Here is a 19,080-nt window from a genome sequence, read left to right on the forward strand (position 1 = left end):
CGATTAGTGTTGATAAATGTAAGCCAAACAATTTATCGATGGTTCGATAGACATTTAGCTCAGTCGCAACGATATCTTGGTTCTAAAAAAAAAAGTAACTGACGTTTTGTGCCAAGTACATTTTAAATAAAATCCTTCGAGTTTTGAAATGTAAAATATGTATTTGGTATTTAATCAAATTCGTCAAGTGGGAGGCAACCAAAAGTGCATGAAAATACTAACACGAAACATCTACAAACTACAACATATAACGCATAATACGATTGTTTGAGGCTGTGCTAAATTTCATTACGATCCTTCCAGCCGTATTTCTGGCGTTGCTGCTTCTCTTTACTATTGGAATATCTGTTTCCTCCATTATAATTCGATGGTTTGCTAGGCGCACAGTAGCAGGAACGCTGCTGCGAGTCTAAATACGCTTTACAGCCGAGTGTCAGGGTGCCTGTGAAAAGCATTTTGGCCGCTGCTTTGCATCCTTTGGTCATCAAATCGCTGGCAATGGACTTTTCATAGCTGTCACAGTATTTGTAAAGGCAACGTTTGAAATCCAGATCACACAACTCCTTATCGCTATTACAGGTATCATAACAAATGTCATGATCATTGCAGCAAGTCTCCATTTCCGCGGCAGGTAAGTATTCTGTGCTGATTCTCAAGCCCAAAGAACCGCAACCGTCAGCGGTGGGCACATAGAACTTATTCTGTACGGCCCGTGGTGCTAGAAAAACAAGATACACGTCATATTTACATAATGCAAAAGAGACATTTGCGTCCAAAGTTACCCGTGCCACCGCCATCGGGTATGGGGCATTGAAACACACAAGTTTCCTCAACAGCCGCATCGAAGACTTCGTGTACGGTACGAAATTTGCGCACAATTGTAATGAAATTCTTGAAGACGTCACCGAAAATTGCCTCGGCCGCAATGATTGCATCGCGTAGATGGACAATTGTACTTGATCCGTAGCCCGAGTATGCGTATGTGAGAAATGTGAGCAAATAAATTGCCAGTTTCATCCACGAGAACTGCATTTTATAATAACGTCTGGTCTGTGTGCGCTTATAGTATTTATGAATGGTTAATTAGTTGATGCGTCGTCCGGAGTTCGGTTATTTTGATGCTGCAATCAGCTGTTTTAGCCAATCAGCTGGTTGCTGTTATTGCAGCACAGCTGTTGCTTGACATATCACTGTTTATCTGTATATTTCGGCGCTTTTCATATACGGTCCCACTGTGCTGCCGGCAATAACAAACCGAGAGTATTTGCGTAATTGGAATGCATTTTTGAAAGCTAAATTGAATAAAAGATGCTTTCACTGAATGTAAAAAGTGTGCTGCGTGCTTTAACAAGCAATTGTGTGCGCCAGTTAAGTAATCAACCCACGGAAATTGTGAAAAATACAGAGGAACCTGTTGAACTGCCACCTTTCACAGAAGAGCAACGCACCAAAATCTTGGATGCCATTAACAAACACAGCGTTGAGCAGCTGCTAAGGTAATGTAAAGTTTTACTAAATAAACTTTAATATAAACAAGCTTTTCTTTTAGTTATGATATAACAAAATCGCGCGTCAACAAATTGCAAAACTGGAAGGCCCGCAATGGACCAATGTCGCAACTTAACGACATATTCTATGTGGAGGGCTTTGGCTTGAAGGTGGCCACAAAGTTTTTCCAGAGCCTGCTGCTGGAGCCGCACGCAAGTCGTGCCAGTAAATCCGCGAAACCATCACGCACAGCACCATTCATAACACCCACAATGGATGAGCATCAACGGCAGCAAATCACATCGAGTGTCGGCGTTCGCATCGGTGTGACCAGTGTTAGTTGGGCACGTCTAGAGTTGCCAGAGAGCAAGTATTCGCCCTGTGTGCTCAGTCACTGGCAACATCACGAGATCAATGACAAGAAACTGCATTTATCGGAGCTAGCGCGCCGTTGCATCTATGTGACACATCAAATCCCTGAAGCAGACTGCTATATATTAGAGAATCCACAAATGGCTCAGGCCAGCAGCAATCCGGGTAGCATTGATCAGCAGAATGTAAACATTCAAAAGGCTCAAGTTACCGCCATGATGAGCTATGCGTTGATGGCACGCGCAAATCCAAATGATGCGAAATCAAATCTCTTTTATTTGCGACGTTTTCTCACAGCACGTCTGTTTAATCATTTGGTGGGCACTGAGCGTGTGTCCTCGGAGGATACCATTCTGAACATGATGCGCACCCATTACAATATGGAGGAGCAACCGGAGCACGACGAGAAATTGTATCTATGCAGTCAAGTGCAGTTTCCCGCGAACTTACGCGCTATGTACTCCAAAGTGGAGCGGTACCAGCGGGAACTTCTCAGCCAGGCCTTTCTGCTGAACTTGGCCTTTGTGCGTCTGGTGCTCCTGCAGGATGCGTCCAGTATAAGCACTGTTTCCCGAAGCTCTAAAAAAGCTGCCTACCGATCAAGAATTGGACTAAAATAATAGCAATTAGTTGTTCAAAATTCTTTAATTAAGTATTTACTTAGACAAAAATCTTTTCATTTTCCATGTTTTAATAAAACTTGTTATCTGTTACTAACAAAATAAATAAAGTTTAAAATATTTATTAGGTACATTGTTCATTTTAAAGAGCATGCAAAAGTCGTCGTAGTGCAGCTTAGCTACCAAAGCTGTTTTTTCGCATTTGTTGGGTACGCACATGATACAATAATACAAGGTCATGATACAATTATACAAGGTAGTCCCGTCGTCAAAAAGCTGTCCGTAATCGACACCGTACATAAGTGCGAGTGAAACGACTGCGCCTAGTGAGTGCGAAAGAATCGACAGTAGAGCTTTGTGATTAACCCTTCAATGGCGCATAGGGTTTAATTGTTCCACTATATTAAAAACAGTTGAAATGTTTTTTATAATTTAATTTTTAATAGTTTGGAATTGGATAGTAATCGTTGTTTTTGTTTTTGATTACCAATTATTTAGTTCAGGTTCTTAATTCTATCATAAAGTTCATATTTATATATAATATAATTGCAATCTGACATTTTTGTCTTGCACAAGGGTTAATATTTAGGGAAAAATCGTCCGCATACAACCTTTCGCTTCAACAAGCACGAGCGCACTGAGCGATAACACTCTGTAGCCGAACGAAAAAGCGTACGACGGCACTACCTTGTATAATTGTATCATGTACAAGGTAGTCTCGTCGTGTGCTTTTTTTCGTTCGGTTTCTGTCCACTATCGTCAGTGCGCTCGTGCTTGTTGAAGCGAAAGGTTGTGCGCGGACGATTTTTCCCTAAATGTTAACCCTTGTGCAAGACAAAAATGTCAGATTGCAATTATATTATATATATATATGAACTTTATGATAGAATTAAGAACCTGAACAAAAAAATTAGTAATCAAAAATAAAAACAACGATTACTGTCAACTTCTAAACTGTAAATAATTAAATTATAAAAACATTTCAACTCTTTTTTATATAGTGGAACAATTAAACCCTATGCGCCATTGAAGGGTTAATCACAAAGCTCTACTGTCGATTCTTTCGCACTCACTAGGCGCAGTCGTTTCACTCGCACTTATGCATGTGATAGATAGTGGACAGCTTTTCCGACGAGACTACCTTGTGTTATTGTATCATGGGTACGCATTTTGGCATTCATAGCTTGCGGTCACACTGCAGCTTTTAGTTTGATTTCGTTTTTCGTCGAGAGCGGAGCGTGTCGACGACGCGACGGCGCTTTATGTACTTTTAACAACAAAATTTTCGTAAATATTGAAAACAATATGTAAATGCGCGTCTACAAATTATTAAAGGGAAGCCTTCGAATACAGCAACAAATTACAAAAGTGATAGAATATATGTGAATTCAAAAGTTAATTAAATTAAACGAACGAACGGCGGCATAGAATTAAATTAGTGCGCCGTTTTCCTAAATGAAAAAGTGTGTCAAACAGCAGCTTCCCGTTGGCAGCCTATTTATTAATGAGAAAGGCGTTGTTATCTATTTATTTTTAAACACATCCAAAATTCACACAGTGTAAAAAACGAGTGAAATTTTTAAATGACAACACCAAAAACAAAGCAATGCAGCCAAAGTGAAAGAGAAAACGAATTGCCAATAAGAAGAAGCAGAAGCAGCGCCAGACGCGAAAGAAGGCAAAGTTGAAGGGGAGAAGGGCAAAATACATAACATTAAAACGGCGTCAAATATTTATGCGCTCAAAATGAACGCCTCCACAACAACAACAGTAACAGTAGCAGCAACAGCAGCGATGACGCCCAGCGTTGACTACAGCAACAACAATAGCAGCTTTCGATATGACAACAACACCAACATGTACAAATATAAAACACCCCAGCTGAACAATGAGAACAGCAGCAGCGGCAACTCCTCCACCTCTTGTTCGCCCTTGGCTTCGCCACAGCTGATCAAGAGCAACAGCTACAGCGGCACAAGCAGCTTAATGACAACAACGCACCTTCCACTGGAAGCGAATGATGGTTCCAAGCTGTCGTTGCCGCCGACACCGACCAGTGTGACCAACACGAATGAGGAGAGCAGCGAATGTGATGCATTTCTCATTAGCAATAATCCCAATAGTGTGCGCCGCAGCACAAATCGCTCCAACTCGCACAATTCCGCTTCCTCTTCCTCCTTATCCGCGTATCATTTGCGTCGCAACTCGTGTTGTGTGCGTATTCATGCGTTTATCATGCGCAATTGGTATCTCAGCTATTTATTGCCCATTTGCCTGCTGGGTCTCGTTCTAGTTGTCGGCTATCTCACTCGCAACTATGCCAAGGAGCTGCTCTTCTGGATCGAGACCCAAAATCCCTGGCTCATCTTTGTCATCTTCATGGCACTCTTTACGCTCGTCAGCTTCCCCATTGTTGTTGGCTATCTTGTGCTGCTGATAACTGCTGGTTACCTGTTCGGCTGCTGGCGAGGTTGGCTTATTGTGATATTGGGCGCCAACTCGGGCATTGCGATCGCACACGCCACAATTTGTGCCTTCCGGCATCGGATATCCGTGCACAAGTAAGTTATCCATAATCTAGATTACATCTTATGATGATAATGGCAGTGGTTGTACTAACTGTTTGTTCCACTTATTGACAACAAATGCATGAAACGATTAGTTAATAACGATTCATTCATAAAGAAGAAATTTTACACTAAAACGAATAATTTTCCTAACATTTTTACTTACTTATTCACAAGTGAGAATTTTATTAACTACACAACAACAGTCTATAATCCAGATTACAATTTCCTGATGATAATAACCATATTTATAAATTTAAACAATTGTGCTACATTGGATAAATAGTGAATAAATGATTCATCAACTTTTCGAAGAACTGTAAAATTCCTTCAACTTATACACCCAGTTATTATCTGTCTTCTAATTATACACTCAAGATTACATCGAAAATAAGAATTCCCCTAGTAGTTACAATAATATAGTTTATTGTCGCAATAGTGAAAGCATATTGACAAAGATTGTTAAGATTACTTGAACCATTAAAGCACTTAGATGAAGATTGCAAAAGATTAAATAAAGCTTTTCTTATTTCGTTTTATTAATATTATTGTATCCCCACTAGCGGTTCTACAATTAAAACATTTGCTAAATATTTAAGTGGTATTAATGATGAAATCACGAAATTTACGCACGCAACAAGTTAATTGTTAGATTAATCAGTAGGTCAAACTAGTTGGATCCGTTTCTGTTTTAAGTTGAATGTTTTAAATTTTGTTCTAATTGTGCAATTATTAAATTTTTTGTAGCGTTCGTTTAAGATAATTATACGAGCTTTTTGCTAAAAAGGGAAACTTGCTGATTAAAACACCGTTCTGTTTTAACATCCCAGCTTTTAAGCTTCTCATTTTAGAAAAGATGAATCAGATTTTGAAGTGTCATTTTATACAATTGTCATTTAGAGAAATGTTGTAATAGTTTTACAGATTTTATTAAACATTATTTTTATTCGATGCCATTATGTTACGCGTAATAACCAAATTGAAGAGTTTTAAACCGTCGCAGAGTTCTATTCCTACTCCAATCTGTGTGGAGATTAGTTCCAGAGTGCTGCAAGCAGCCCCATCGACGTTGCCCAGATCAGATTTTATAAAGGAATGCCAAGCATTGTCCATACCAGAGTTGAGACAACGACAACCAAAAGATGCGGGCTTGCAATGTTCGCTAAGCGAGTATCTCAAGGGAGATCCCGATGTGATAGAGGCGCTGGTGCCGTCGGAGATTAGCAAGCATCGCTCCTCTGTCATGGAGTTTCTGAGCAGGGAAAAGGACAGGAAGTGTGGGCACACTCATGTGCTAATCCTAGCTGGAGCCGAGCTCATGCCGGGTTTTCACTTTCGACAGCGCAGCGAGTTTCTGCATCTCTGCGATTGCCTGGTGCCGGGTATGCTGCTAGTCGTGTTGCGCAATCGTAAAATGGTGCTGCACACTGTGCTGTGTGAGCCGCGTCGTGAGCAGCAGCTGGATGACAAGTTGGCTGAGATTGCCTGCCAGCGTTACCAAGTCGATCAGCTGCTGACGCTGCCTCAACTGAAGCAGTTGCTCTGCCGGCGGTGCAATCATTCGAGTGTCAAGCTGTGGTTTAGCTTGGAGAAAACTGCTCTAAGCAAATATATCCAGGAGCTGGCTGAGCAGCTGCGTCTGCCCATCGATTGCCCACGTCAGTTGCTGGAGTATGCACGAAGTTTCAAGACACCTCAAGAAATGGAAGTCTTAAGACGTAGTCATAGAATTGCGGCCCAATCCATGCAGCAACTCATTGCGGAGCACTCGCCACGGCAGTCGATGGAGCAGATGCGTGCTTTGTTTGCCTACAAATGTCAGTTGCAATTTGCCTATCAGCCGCTGCCCTTTGAGCCCAAATGCTACAAGGGATCGGGACAATTGTGGCTGATGAATGCAGCGTGTCAATATGCCGGCTATAGCGGCAGCTTGGCCAGAACGTGGCCAATCAGTGGCCGCTTTACGCCACCCCAGAAAGTCATCTACAACATGCTGCTGGGCATACGTGATAAGTTGTTCTATTTATGTGGCAAAAGAGAAAAAATTGTGCATACGCCACGTGAACTACACGTCGTATACTTGACGCTGCTGGGCGAACAGTTGATGCTTCTTGGAGTGTTGCCTTCTACAATTAAGAAGTCCAAGGAACTCCAGAAGGCAGCTGCTGGCTTCACTTGTTTTCCCTCATCGATCAAGCATGTTGGGCTGGATCTGCAGGAGAGTAGCGAACAACTCCTTGATTATCCTTTGAAACCGGGCAATGTCCTTGCCTTCCAGTTGTCCATTGGCATACCGCAAACTTGCCATCAGGCTTATCCCGAGTTCCGTGGCATTTACTGTGTGCTTGCCGACAGCATTCACATCACGGAGCAGCATCAAGTGGAGCTCCTCACCGAGGATTGCAGCTCGGTGGCTCGTGATGTGGAACAACTTCGCACGGGTTGTTTCCGAATGGAACGATTTGCCAACTGATTTCGATTTTGTTCTCGTTTTGTTTTGTTTTTCCCTTTTTTTTTGTAGACCTCGTCAGCAGATAGTTCAGAGGTGCTAAGAAGCGAGCTTAATGATAACGAGAATTTTGTGATAAGGTTCGATATCAGAAATATAATGCGTGAAATTCTTGTGTCATCGTCAGATCAGCAAAGCCTTGAAAATCAAAGTGATGTGTTGTGTTGTGTTATGTTAAATATAATTATTTGTAAAAATAAAAAGTCATTCAATTACAAAGTAGTTATAGATATAAGTTGAGCCAAATGAAAGAGAAACAAAGTAAATTATTTTTTGTTAAAGCTGCAAAAGTATGTAAAAAGCATTAATCATTCATACAAGAATTTCTTGACGATATATTGTAAAAAACTATATAATAAAAAGTGGCACATTCAAAATGAAATGTCTAACTCAACTGTTATCAATATGCATTAAAGTATAGTATTAAGAGATTAGCAAGTTGGTAGTTCCCCAGTTTGTATTGAATTCTTCTAAGAACAGTTTTACAATTTCAACTCAAAACGTAACAAGATCATAAAACAAACTTTCTGTTTAAGCTCACAAAAAACAATCATTAGGACTTTTCAATTATTTTGCTCTTATCAAGTAGCAAATATTTTTTATTTATATTTTTTTTGCTCAAGCGAAACGTTTTTTTTCACGGTTCAAGTGCTTTATCAGGCAATAAAAAAGACGCTATAAATAAAACATTACTAGTAGTAACTACCTCTCTATATTATTTACTGCGCTGCATTTCAACAATTGTTGAAACAATTGCAGTACCTCAATTAATACTTGTTGACAATCTGCGACACTCGAGGAAATGAGAAAGAAACGTAACGAAACCAAACATGAAATCGCTAATGGTTTCTTGTTTCCCCAGAGTTCAATAACTTTTTTGACACTCAATTGAGATTTATTGCGGGGGAAAAAAACAAAAAACTATCAGCAAATCAAACAAATGACTAACAAATTACCATAAATTACTGTCGACTCCACTAAATTACGATACATGCCCAACATTTAGGTAATTTGGGTGTAGGCCAACCAATAAACTGGTTTACTGCTTGTCACAACGCTTGATTGACTCTAATTGAACCATGATTAACTCTGATAAACATATTAATGGTTCAATTATAGGCGCCTGGCTAAGAAGACACCGTGAAACGCATTCGTGCATCAAGATAATTATGTAGGTAGATAAATATCGTTGACACGATAAGTCCATTTAAAAGGCGCTAAGCAATCGATAGTAAACGATAAAATTGCTTTTATTTATTTAACATATTTAAGTAATTACTTTATACATAAAACTTGCTATTCGTTTTTTATTTTATCTTTTCATTTTTCATTGTCGCCTTTCTACTGTTATTTTTATTTGTATTGTAATTTAATAAACGTAGTTTGTCTGGTTACTATCGATAGTTTTTCTTCTTTCTTCATGCTTTACTGACATAGTTGCATGGTATGAATAACAAATCATATTAAATTATAATTATTAATAGTTTCTCAATAAAGTAAACTTCATGCAACCGTGAACTGGTTGGAAAGTGGCATGCAAGTTGTTAGGCGTTATGGATATGACATTTAAGCGAAGCAGGCTTCAAAGTAACAAGTGAAATGGATGTCCGGTTTAAGGCCAAGTTGAAAGCTGCTTCAGTAACTGATTGAAACAGCTGTGGAATCGAGATGAAAATGTGGTTAAACCAATATGTTTAGATTGAATAGGAATAGCAAGTTAAACGAAAACAGTTCATTTATAGTGAAGAGAGGAAATCCCAAAGTTCTTCACTCATTCTACTATATGCAACATGGTTTTCTTTATATGTAATTCTTGATTTATTTTTGTATTTTTTAATTGTTTTTTTGTTGTTTGTTTGTTTGATACTATTTTTAGATTGATTAAAAATGAGACTGGACGCGCAATACTGCGAGTTATATCTGGACCTAAGGCATTTCGAGTGGTGCTCTTCACAAGGCTGACGCCGATTCCATTTGGACTGCAGAACGTAATTTTCGGAGTAAGTTTGAAGCAATTAAATTCTCTTATATATATATATCACATAATATTGGAAATTACCTATAGAGATAAATCACATTTGAGTAAACGCCCAAAAAACATTAAAATATGTTTATTGTTCTGATCAACAAAACAATAAAAATACTTGTGGAACTAATTGATATACAAAAAATATTCAAAAATTCATAGAATAATGAATATGAAAGATAAAATTAAAAGCACTATTAATGATGTTCATTTTATTATCAAAATCTAACCAGAATCGATATGTTATAATTGTTGATTTTAAACAAAGAATTTCGATATTTGATCTCAGTATATGTTTTTGTTTTGAATATCAGCAAAATGGACTGTTATTTTTATCTCTTGCATTGGCGCCTCGCTTCAGTTTCTTGAACCTTTAAAGCTTTTAAGTGTTGCGAGACAGCCTTCTAAAATGTTGATTACTTTCGACTTGCGACTATCAGTCAGGGGAATCGGGGACTCTACCCCAGTCTTATGTCTATCTATAGACATCTGTGACCGTCCATATGCCGACGTATTTGCTCATTCACAATTGATATTGCTGTATACTATATATACTGTATATATATATATATTCATGTATGGCATGGAATTGTCTGTTTGCAGTCGGTGTGAGGCAAGTTTTGTGTACTTATTCGTTTATTTACACATTTGGAATACGTTTCCATTTACTCACCTCCCCTCTGACTGCCTGCCTTAAGTTTTCTCGTTGAAATTACGTCAATTAATCAGTTTGTTCGACTAAGTTAATCAGATTGTTACATTACAAACTGTGACCCTGTTAAGTATAGAGTGACAAATCAGTTTCGGAATTAGTCACGTTTACGCTTGTTGTGGGGAAACCTTCGGGAATTGATTTGAAATGCGAAGAAATACCCTGTTAACGTTAGGGAACATTTGAAATGGAAATGTTTGAAATTGCTAAAAGACTTTAACAGAAGGAACTTAAAATCATTGTTCTTTAAAATACTCTTAACTTCCGAATGGTGCTCTACAAGTTTCTTAGAAGTAACTCAAAGCTATTAGGAGTGCTTTTAAATACTTGAAGCTACTCAGCTCTCTCAAGTATCTTATATACCCTACTCTTTGCAGCAGGGTACAATAACATAATAACACAGCTGAAAGACTAATGAAATATTGAACTTGAAATTTGTGCAAACTGGTTTTGATGGCCAACGAAAAGTATTTGAGCTTGGAAAGTAATTTCAGATACAAATGCAAAATGTACTGTAATTACTGCTTTATAAATATATACATATGTAGATGCAAAAGTGATGACTGAATTTCGCAGTTACTTTTAACAGTCACGTTCATTCATTCTTTTGATGACACTATTATATTTGATTATATTCAGTGGCACATTGAGGAATATTAGAAAATGTCGTCTTTAGTGAGTTAGACATGAAAAGAAATGTTTGTATTTTTGAGATAGTCTTATGACATGTTTCCACCTGATTTCATAACAAATTCTTTTTTTAACTGCCCTCAATTTACACCTTAACATATTTCATCTTTACAGATCAGCTCGATAAAAGCACGGGACTATCATCTGGCCACATTTCTGGGTCTGCTGCCTGCCCAGACGATCAATGTTTATCTGGGCTCCACGCTGCGCTCCATGCACGAGGTGCTCAATGACAACGATACCAAATTGACGGGCTACATTAGCTTCGTGTTCGAGGTGAGTTTCGTTTGCCCAACTTGATAATAAGCATGTACATATAAGTAGTAGAAGTATGAATGTGCGATGTTTGCCTTTTAAATTACCCGTTAAGTCTGCCCTATAACTACTGTGCAGCTTGCCTAACAATTTGCTTTTCTTTATTGATTTTCTGTGTCCGGTTTGAGTTTGAGTTGACGACTTTCTGCTTTGCCTTGCGTGTTACATTAACTTTGCAATATTTCCGTCCTTTTCCTTCAATGCACAAAAGTGCACTGTTTAGTTTTTGACTGCTATGATATATTATATTTTCTAAGCTTATGAGAAATGGCTGATTTATGACACGAGTCACCTTTGGATTGGCTAATAATTTCAATAAAAATTTGAATATAATTCAAGACAGTTTGTGATGAAGCTATTTATTTACAAATTAACATGGAAACTTTCTGCATCAGTTAAATTCGTTCCCGCAATTTACAAATTTGCATTAGGTTAAAGGTGCACATAACTATTGCTGTCTCGTTCTTGCTATAAAATTAGTTCAGCGTTTGCGTTTATAGCAGCTGCCTGAAAGTATGCAACTCTTTTTTATGTTACTATTAAAACATTAAATGCAAAGGCTTTTTCGGTTATCGCAATTAATTTGGTATAGTTAGGTATTTTTGTGTAGCTTATTTCAGATAAAAATATGTCTATTAATTGGTAAACTATTGAATATGTTGTTTTGTTTTATAACTTAGTTATTATATTACGTTTCCTAATGTTTGCCCTGCCAATTATGCCTAAAAGTAGGCAACATATTTTAATTCTTGAATTGTGTGCCTTTTTGAATATTTTTACTAAACTATCATCAATTACTTGAACTTTTCTAAATTATGATATTTTTCTATACGTCTTATCAATTAGGTCATTTGTGGCGTTGCGCTAATGTTTTGGGTTGTCCAAAAAGCACGCAAAGAGCTGTCGGAAACCCTGTTGGAGTCGGATTACAGTAATGATGGCAAACCCATCGATATACAAGTATAGCATGAGGAGGAGGAGGAGATCTCATCCTTGACTACCTGACCAATGGCTGCCACTAACGCTGCAGTCTGCTAATTGGAATTGGAATTGTGTGTTGAATATTTGATTAGATCTTCGATTAGTGTAATTAAATTATTTTTAGTGTAGTGTTAATGTTGAAATTCAAAATGGAAAACATACCAAATGAAATTGTCGCAAATTATTAAACATTTAATGAAAATGCTGTGCCTAAAATATAAATATATACATACATATACAATTATATAAATCAATTACACTTAAGCTATATATATATATACCTCGCTCAATTGTCATTGGAATGTTATGTAAAATGCTCACAGTTTGCTCTTAGATTCTAATTGTGCTCTCTGAACTCCAAATTGTGCTCAATAAATTCGAGTTATGTTTAAGAAATAAATACTATATACCTTATACTACTCTACAATTTCAATTGATATTTGAAATGCTAATAGAAGCCTCGAAATTTTGGGCCAGTGCGCCAACTGCGGTGTCTTTTGTTCATGTGTTGCCGGAAAACGGTATCCAAAATATTCAAGGTAAACTCCACATCGTCGTAACTGATGCATAAGGGAGGTCTAAAGTTAATAATCTGTTGGGAAATTAAAGAAAAGGAAATATTAATTAAATAGTATGGATAACCCTATATATATTTGTAATATTACAATACGTACTTGTAGTTAGATAACTTGCATATGAACATGAGGAGTTAGAGTACCCCAAAAAGTGTGTAGAAGGTAGTATTAGAGCATGGTACAAAGATGATGTGTGTATAGGAAATAATTTTATGATTAAAAATAGGAATCATACTCCAAGTTATTCCACCTCACATGATCTTACACAAATATCCTAAAATGCTTTCCATTTAGTGGCTAATTATTAAATTCTTCGAATAGTCTTTAATTTCTCTTTATTAGTATAACTATAAATGCATAATAATTGGACAATTTCTGGCTTTGGTAAGTATATCTATTTGTTTTGGCCAATTGAATTAATTCATTTCTGTTTGGCCAATGTATCCGCTATAGCTCGACCGAGCACATCCACCGCAAACTTCACATCGGCCCGGGTAATACACATGGGAGGCTTAATTCGTAGCACCTGTAAAAGATTCGGTTTCAGTCGATGAATGGCGCAAGGAAAAGACAGAGAAATGGAAATATGTTTGGAGGAAATTGCGAGTTATGTTTTAGTAGCTTGGGAAAATGTAGAGATTGCATGCTTCAAGTGTGAGACGATGAAAACCACATGCTACAAAATAATATTAATTGTAACTTATTCGTTAAATTTGTTCTTAAAGTATTTAGGACTTTCCCCATTGTAATGAAATATGTAGGAATTATTTGGAATATATGTTTTAATATGTGCACCCAAGTTATTTTTTGTAAGCTTTATTTTACGCTGCAAGTCCTTAGGTGGAAAAAATTGAATGAAAACTTAATCTATGCACAAAACAAAAGTATCCCCAAGCATCAATCTTCTATAAACAACAAATGGACAGACAAACAGACATATGAAGAATATTTTTATCCAACTGATATGGTCCTTTAAAGTTTTAAAATATAGACATACTTTTATTTTAGTAAGCGATTTTAAATAGCTAGAAATTCCTACTTAAAGTATGGAAAGATAAGGAAATGGGTCATTATTACATGATTAAGCTACGAAAACTATGTTGTATCAAAAATTTGAGACAGGAGGCTGATATAAAGAAGGTTTTAAGTGTAAGAAAATTTAAGTGTTTGTACTTTGAATTGTTAATTCAGTCTTATAGGACGAAGGAGATCTCTGAATTTTTTCCATCTGTTCAATTAATATTCCTACGCCAATTATTAGTATTTTCTATTCTCTAAGATTACCAAGTATTATTAAAATTTTAACTCACATTGCCGTGCAAACCTCCGCGTCCGAAGAGTACACCCAGATCCTTACAAGTCTCCCAGATTTCGAGGACATGTGGCGTCGCCAGCGGTGCACGCGTCTCCCGATCCGCAACCAGTTCTACGCCAATCATCAATCCTTTGCCACGCACATCGCCAATGAGTTCGTAGCGCTGTTGCAACTCAGCCAGGCTCTTAAGGAAATAGGTGCCCACATCTAGAGAATTGCGCTGCAGTTTCTCTTCCTCAATCACATCGAGCACAGCGATGCCCACGGCGCTAGCCATTGGGATTCCCACCATAGGTATTAAAGTGCAAGGCTTGGCCCAAGCAGGCTGCAATCTCAGGAGTTGTGACCACAGCAGCTAGCGGGAAACCGTTGCCAATGCCCTTGGCCATTGTGACAATGTCGGGTATGTAGTCATGCCCCTCGAAGCCCCAGAAGTGTTCGCCAGTGCGTCCGAAACCAGTCTGAACCTCGTCGGCCACAAAGATGCCGCCATTGGCGCGCACCAAGTCCGCTGCCTTCTTCAGATAACCCTTGGGATACTGAACGGTGCCGCCAACGCCTTGAATGGACTCGGCGAACATGGCAGCCACTTTGCCTCGTGGCAGCGAGTACTTGAATGTCTGCTCCAGCTCATTGTAGTACTCCGATCCTGCCTGGCAACCCGAGGGCGGGCAATTGCAGCTGCGTGTGGTCTGGATGGGAGAATCCCCGGCAAGCGGCTCCACCCCAGATGCCTTGGTATGGATCCGGATTCATCACATGCAGTACACCACTGTTGACACCCGGAAGAGGATAACGCCAGGTGGAGTGTGCTGTGAGTCCCATTGTGTAGGGCGACATGCCGTGATAGGCATTGCGGAAGGTCAAGATGTCCTGGTTGCCGGTGTGAAGACGTGCCAACAGCATGGCCAGATCATTTGCCTCGGAACCGGAGTTGACAAAACACACGGACTTGAGGTTACCCGGAAACTTGGCCACCAAACGCTCCGCATATTCGTGTATCTTAGGATGCATGTAAATGTTTGTTGTGTGCCATAATTTGGCTGTCTGCTCCGCAAGAGCTTGATTTACTTTGCTGTGGAGGAGGTGAGAATTAGTAGGGTAAAAAATAATTGAGGGTTAAATATGGTTTAGGAGTAGTTTTATCAAAGAATTTGTAATCAAAAAGTTTCTGAGATTAAAGTATTTAAAACATTCGTATGGAGGAGACTTAGTTTTCTTGACTGTTAATGTTAATCGCTTAATTAAACAAAATGTAATAAATTGTTCCTAACGTTATCTACTTACGGATGACAATGTCCCACGGACACAGTCACAATGCCGCCAAACATGTCCAGATAGCGACGACCCTCGTGATCATACAACCATTGCATATGCCCGGTGTGGATGACCAAAGGTTTCTTAAAGTGCGCCAACATATTAGGGGTCAAGTGAGTTTTGCGCGTCTCCAGAATCCGCTCGTAGCTTGGACCATCGTATGATGCCGGCTGGTGACTACACTCGGGCATCTCAGTGTGCACCTGAGTCATCTCAGCTGGCGCCACCTTCGAGTGCAACGTCGAGCTGGCGCGGCTCAAAGCGTGTCCCGTGTGGGCTGGAGTGAAAATATAAAGGGGATACGTCAAGCGAAGTTCTTATAACACAATAATTATAGAAATAATATGAAAGGGATAAAATAAAAAAATAAGAATGTTTTATGGCATATTTGATAAATACCTCTTAGTTCTATGAAGTTAATATACTATATTTATTATATGGTTTCTTACATTGTTTTTCTGTAATTACATCTGTATAAGTAGAACAAATTTGAAACAAACTTGATCTGCCTGCAAACATAACGAGTGATCTCTAGGTGTTCATGCGGACAGGACAACCCTATGTGTAGCGGGTATAAAAAACCTTTTATTAAACCACTCATGAATTTAAGTTTATCGGGATAACGGGTTAAGGTTCGTAAAGTTTATTGTACTTAACTTTATTTATTCCTTAGCAACCATAACCCCACATTACGCAAACTTATCTTTCCGTAATCAGGAAATTAAAGTTATCTGGTGATAAGGGAAATAACAATGGAAATATTTAGTATAATCTGAACAAACACATTAACGAGTGCTTCCAAAATACATTTGCCATTATTCCCACGTTGAAAAATAAATACTTTCAACCATTTCAGGTAGGTCAAGTGTGAGAGTAGTTAATATTTATGCGATTCGCGATTATTTGAAATAATCTCGCGACTTGTCTGTGCCACAGACACCGGAACACGTGACCAGCCAGCCAGACGGATGGACGGAAAGGCGGTGGGACTGTTGGGAATGTAAATTGAAATGGAAAAGTGTGAGTGTGATTGTGGGTCGCTTGAAAGAACCACAAAGTAAATTGAAACCGAGGCACAGCGCAACATTTTAAATGACGCAGTTTCCTATATCTATATCGCATACTGCATATACATAGTATATCATAGCGCCTAGCCCCATGAATAACAGGTACGGTAACAATGTAGTGTAATTGCACTCAATTAATTTTCGTTTAATGCGCATAATAAATATTGTTTCCTTAAATGGTAGTTCATTAAATCTTTAAATTAACTTTAGTTCAAGAGGTGTCGAAAACATTTCTATTTTTAAAGTTGGTAGGTTTAATGCCATGAACATGCCACACTTTTCTTTGTAGCCTCCTTTGATAAGACCACTTGATAAGCAATACCCCCAGTAGTCGGCACCACTCCAAAACAACAACAAATTATACAACCCTATAATCTCTGGGCAAACAACAACACTTGACAGCACCTGTCTAATTATCAGCACCCGCTCCGCTTATCAGTCTAACAGTCAACGGTCCACGCCGGGCGGCGTGATTAGACCTCCAGTAGTTGTAGGGTATTTGGGTGTCGACCAGCTGATCACGTTCCGGATTTATGTGCGCAGTTCGAGTTTGCTGCGGTCAATGCCACTGAGAGTGGAGGAAGGCCGACAAACATTTTCATTAGGTGTACTTAACGCTTAAGAACTCACTTTCTAAGTAAACGAGCGAATTGAAATCACATTTCAATATTAGTTTAATGGACGCACTTAGAATTTTTGTAATGTTTGTCTTCTTGTTTTTCTCAATATATCAATAAAAACTAAGGATACCTTCTCATTTAGAATCTTACGTTCTTTTATTGCTATATTCCATAGACATTTTCATTTTCAATTTAACAGAAATTATAATATTCGAATTAAACGAATATAATAAATATATAAACAAAAATAACTGAATATATAAATGCAACTTAAGTACAGAAAAATAAAAATTATGTTTATTGATAAGAAGGCAGCATAATTTAGAAATATCATTGATAATTATTGCAATTGACGTCAGAACTTTATAAAACTAAGAATACTTTGCACTAATAAAATATTACTGTTCATGACCTATATCAAATCTTCTATAAATAATATTTAAAATGAAAATAAATCTCAGCAAACAAGAAAATGGACTTGTTTATATTTATAAAATGAAATTCTTTGGTAAACAAAGTCACATAGCAAACATCTGTTTAGATACACACCTCTTTTATATGCATTTAATTTTATATAGACACTTCTTTATATGTATGTGATATACATTATTTTTATATAGTTATTCTATTTATTATACTCACTCAACAATCGCTTGGACATCATGATATTTTGTGCTCTACGATTTCCTGATATTTATTAATGCAAATGCAGCAAATTGAAGCGTCGCACTTCCTGATTAATGTATTTACAATTTCTCGCTGTGCGTAGGGCAAGCAATGATTAACGGGTAACGGGACTTGTTGGAGTCGATCTCGCGCGCCTCTCAATATCAATGAACCGCGCGTAACGACGTCCAAAGCTAAACTGAGCACTGAACAAACGAAATGGAATAGAAATCCAGCGACCGGCATCTCTCGCTTCACCTTGCACTCGCTGGAATAGTAAACATTCCCCCCGCAACACCTGGAATGGGGAAGCGAGCGAGTAGTGCGTGGAGAGTCGGTGGAGAGCGAGTGTAGAGTGTTGGGTGTCTTATCTACAATGTCAAGGCTGTTTGTAAATTATGTTACATATGTGATGATTACCTTTCAGATTATGCTTTTTATTGATCGTAGTTGGAATAAAATATTTAAATGTGTAAGAAGGTGTAGAAGAACCTTAAAGAATAGAAATGCAAAAAAAAATACATAAGCGAAGATAACATGCTTTCCAAAAAAATATGCAGATCTTAAAAGTTTCAATCAGAAATAGAAAAACTTGTAGATAGTAAAACAATACTCAAGATTTAAGTTAGTACAAAAAATAGATAACAAGCCAAAATAAAAAAATAGATAAATATAAAAATATATACACTACGTTCTAACTCTCCAATCTATGCAATTCGTAATTATAAAAAATGACAATTTGACGTTTTTGATTTACTATTTTATTTCATTTGTTGTTGTTGTGGTTGCGGTTGAAGCACAAACTACGAACACAAGTGCACAAGTTGTTGTTGTTTTATGTATGTATATAATTTAATTTATGTATATAATATAATATAATATATACTTATATATTTATTTTGTTTTTAACAAAATAGACTATATGTATTCACGGTTTGTGTTGTCCGAAGTGTTTAGACTGTTTTGGAGATTTGCTTATTAATTCATTATTACAATTATGTGTAATTAATATTATTCCCTTGTTAGCAGATTCATTGTTTTCCTTTTACTATTGTTTATAGTTAATGCTGCAACTGTGCCGAGTGCTTGTTTGTTATTGTTTTTGATAATTATATAAACATTTTGTTATTTTTACAACACAATTCAAATATAGTATGCTACACATTTTGTTAAAGTATAATTTATATTTATATATTTTTAAATATATAAATCATATATTTTCTTTTTTATTTATTTCAAA

At 37.6% G+C, this 19,080-nt stretch overlaps 5 protein-coding genes across 6 annotated transcripts; 3 read left to right on the forward strand and 2 right to left on the reverse strand.

Moving 5' to 3' along the window:
* Window positions 1–141: 141 nt before the first annotated feature.
* Window positions 142–1,133, reverse strand: LOC132792622 (group XIIA secretory phospholipase A2). The gene is made up of 2 exons (XM_060802054.1): window positions 783–1,133; window positions 142–718 (listed from the first exon to the last, which is right to left on the reverse strand). The coding sequence occupies exons 1-2, from the start codon at window positions 1,030–1,032 to the stop codon at window positions 279–281; spliced, it is 690 nt and encodes a 229-aa protein (XP_060658037.1). The 5' UTR covers window positions 1,033–1,133; the 3' UTR covers window positions 142–278.
* On the forward strand, window positions 547–12,358 carry LOC132792610 (protein maelstrom). 2 transcript variants are annotated; one of them, XM_060802043.1, is made up of 4 exons: window positions 547–631; window positions 9,433–9,556; window positions 11,099–11,260; window positions 12,146–12,358. In XM_060802043.1, the coding sequence occupies exons 1-4, from the start codon at window positions 597–599 to the stop codon at window positions 12,263–12,265; spliced, it is 441 nt and encodes a 146-aa protein (XP_060658026.1). In that variant the 5' UTR covers window positions 547–596; the 3' UTR covers window positions 12,266–12,358. The 2 variants fall into 2 exon arrangements, with proteins under 2 accessions (XP_060658026.1, XP_060658025.1); XM_060802042.1 differs by lacking the exon at window positions 547–631 and adding an exon at window positions 3,687–5,041.
* LOC132792612 (uncharacterized) lies at window positions 1,244–2,548 on the forward strand. Its single transcript, XM_060802044.1, has 2 exons — window positions 1,244–1,496; window positions 1,550–2,548. The coding sequence occupies exons 1-2, from the start codon at window positions 1,309–1,311 to the stop codon at window positions 2,478–2,480; spliced, it is 1,119 nt and encodes a 372-aa protein (XP_060658027.1). The 5' UTR covers window positions 1,244–1,308; the 3' UTR covers window positions 2,481–2,548.
* On the forward strand, window positions 5,921–7,837 carry LOC132792609 (xaa-Pro aminopeptidase 3). Its single transcript, XM_060802041.1, has one exon. The coding sequence runs from the start codon at window positions 6,006–6,008 to the stop codon at window positions 7,518–7,520; it is 1,515 nt and encodes a 504-aa protein (XP_060658024.1). The 5' UTR covers window positions 5,921–6,005; the 3' UTR covers window positions 7,521–7,837.
* An 88-nt stretch (window positions 12,359–12,446) lies between the features above and the next one.
* LOC132792608 (alanine--glyoxylate aminotransferase 2, mitochondrial) lies at window positions 12,447–18,047 on the reverse strand. The gene is given in 6 exon segments (XM_060802040.1): window positions 12,447–12,872; window positions 14,166–14,450; window positions 14,452–14,877; window positions 14,879–15,245; window positions 15,458–15,764; window positions 17,817–18,047. Coding segments are annotated over 6 exon segments (1,551 nt in total). The 5' UTR covers window positions 17,839–18,047; the 3' UTR covers window positions 12,447–12,728.
* Between the last annotated feature and the right edge of the window lie 1,033 nt (window positions 18,048–19,080).

Source organism: Drosophila nasuta, chromosome 3 (genome assembly GCF_023558535.2).
Source record: "Drosophila nasuta strain 15112-1781.00 chromosome 3, ASM2355853v1, whole genome shotgun sequence".
Taxonomy (NCBI): domain Eukaryota; kingdom Metazoa; phylum Arthropoda; class Insecta; order Diptera; family Drosophilidae; genus Drosophila; species Drosophila nasuta.

Coding starts and splice junctions, on each gene's coding strand:
- LOC132792610 (XM_060802042.1), top strand. CDS start 4,227: ATGAACGCCTCCACAACAACAACAGTAACAGTAGCAGCAACAGCAGCG. Junction 5,042..9,432: donor CATCGGATATCCGTGCACAA/GTAAGTTATCCA, acceptor TACTATTTTTAG/ATTGATTAAAAATGAGACTG. Junction 9,557..11,098: donor TGCAGAACGTAATTTTCGGA/GTAAGTTTGAAG, acceptor TCATCTTTACAG/ATCAGCTCGATAAAAGCACG.
- LOC132792622 (XM_060802054.1), bottom strand. CDS start 1,032: ATGCAGTTCTCGTGGATGAAACTGGCAATTTATTTGCTCACATTTCTC. Junction 719..782: donor ACCCGATGGCGGTGGCACGG/GTAACTTTGGAC, acceptor TTGTTTTTCTAG/CACCACGGGCCGTACAGAAT.
- LOC132792612 (XM_060802044.1), top strand. CDS start 1,309: ATGCTTTCACTGAATGTAAAAAGTGTGCTGCGTGCTTTAACAAGCAAT. Junction 1,497..1,549: donor AGCGTTGAGCAGCTGCTAAG/GTAATGTAAAGT, acceptor CTTTTCTTTTAG/TTATGATATAACAAAATCGC.
- LOC132792609 (XM_060802041.1), top strand. CDS start 6,006: ATGTTACGCGTAATAACCAAATTGAAGAGTTTTAAACCGTCGCAGAGT.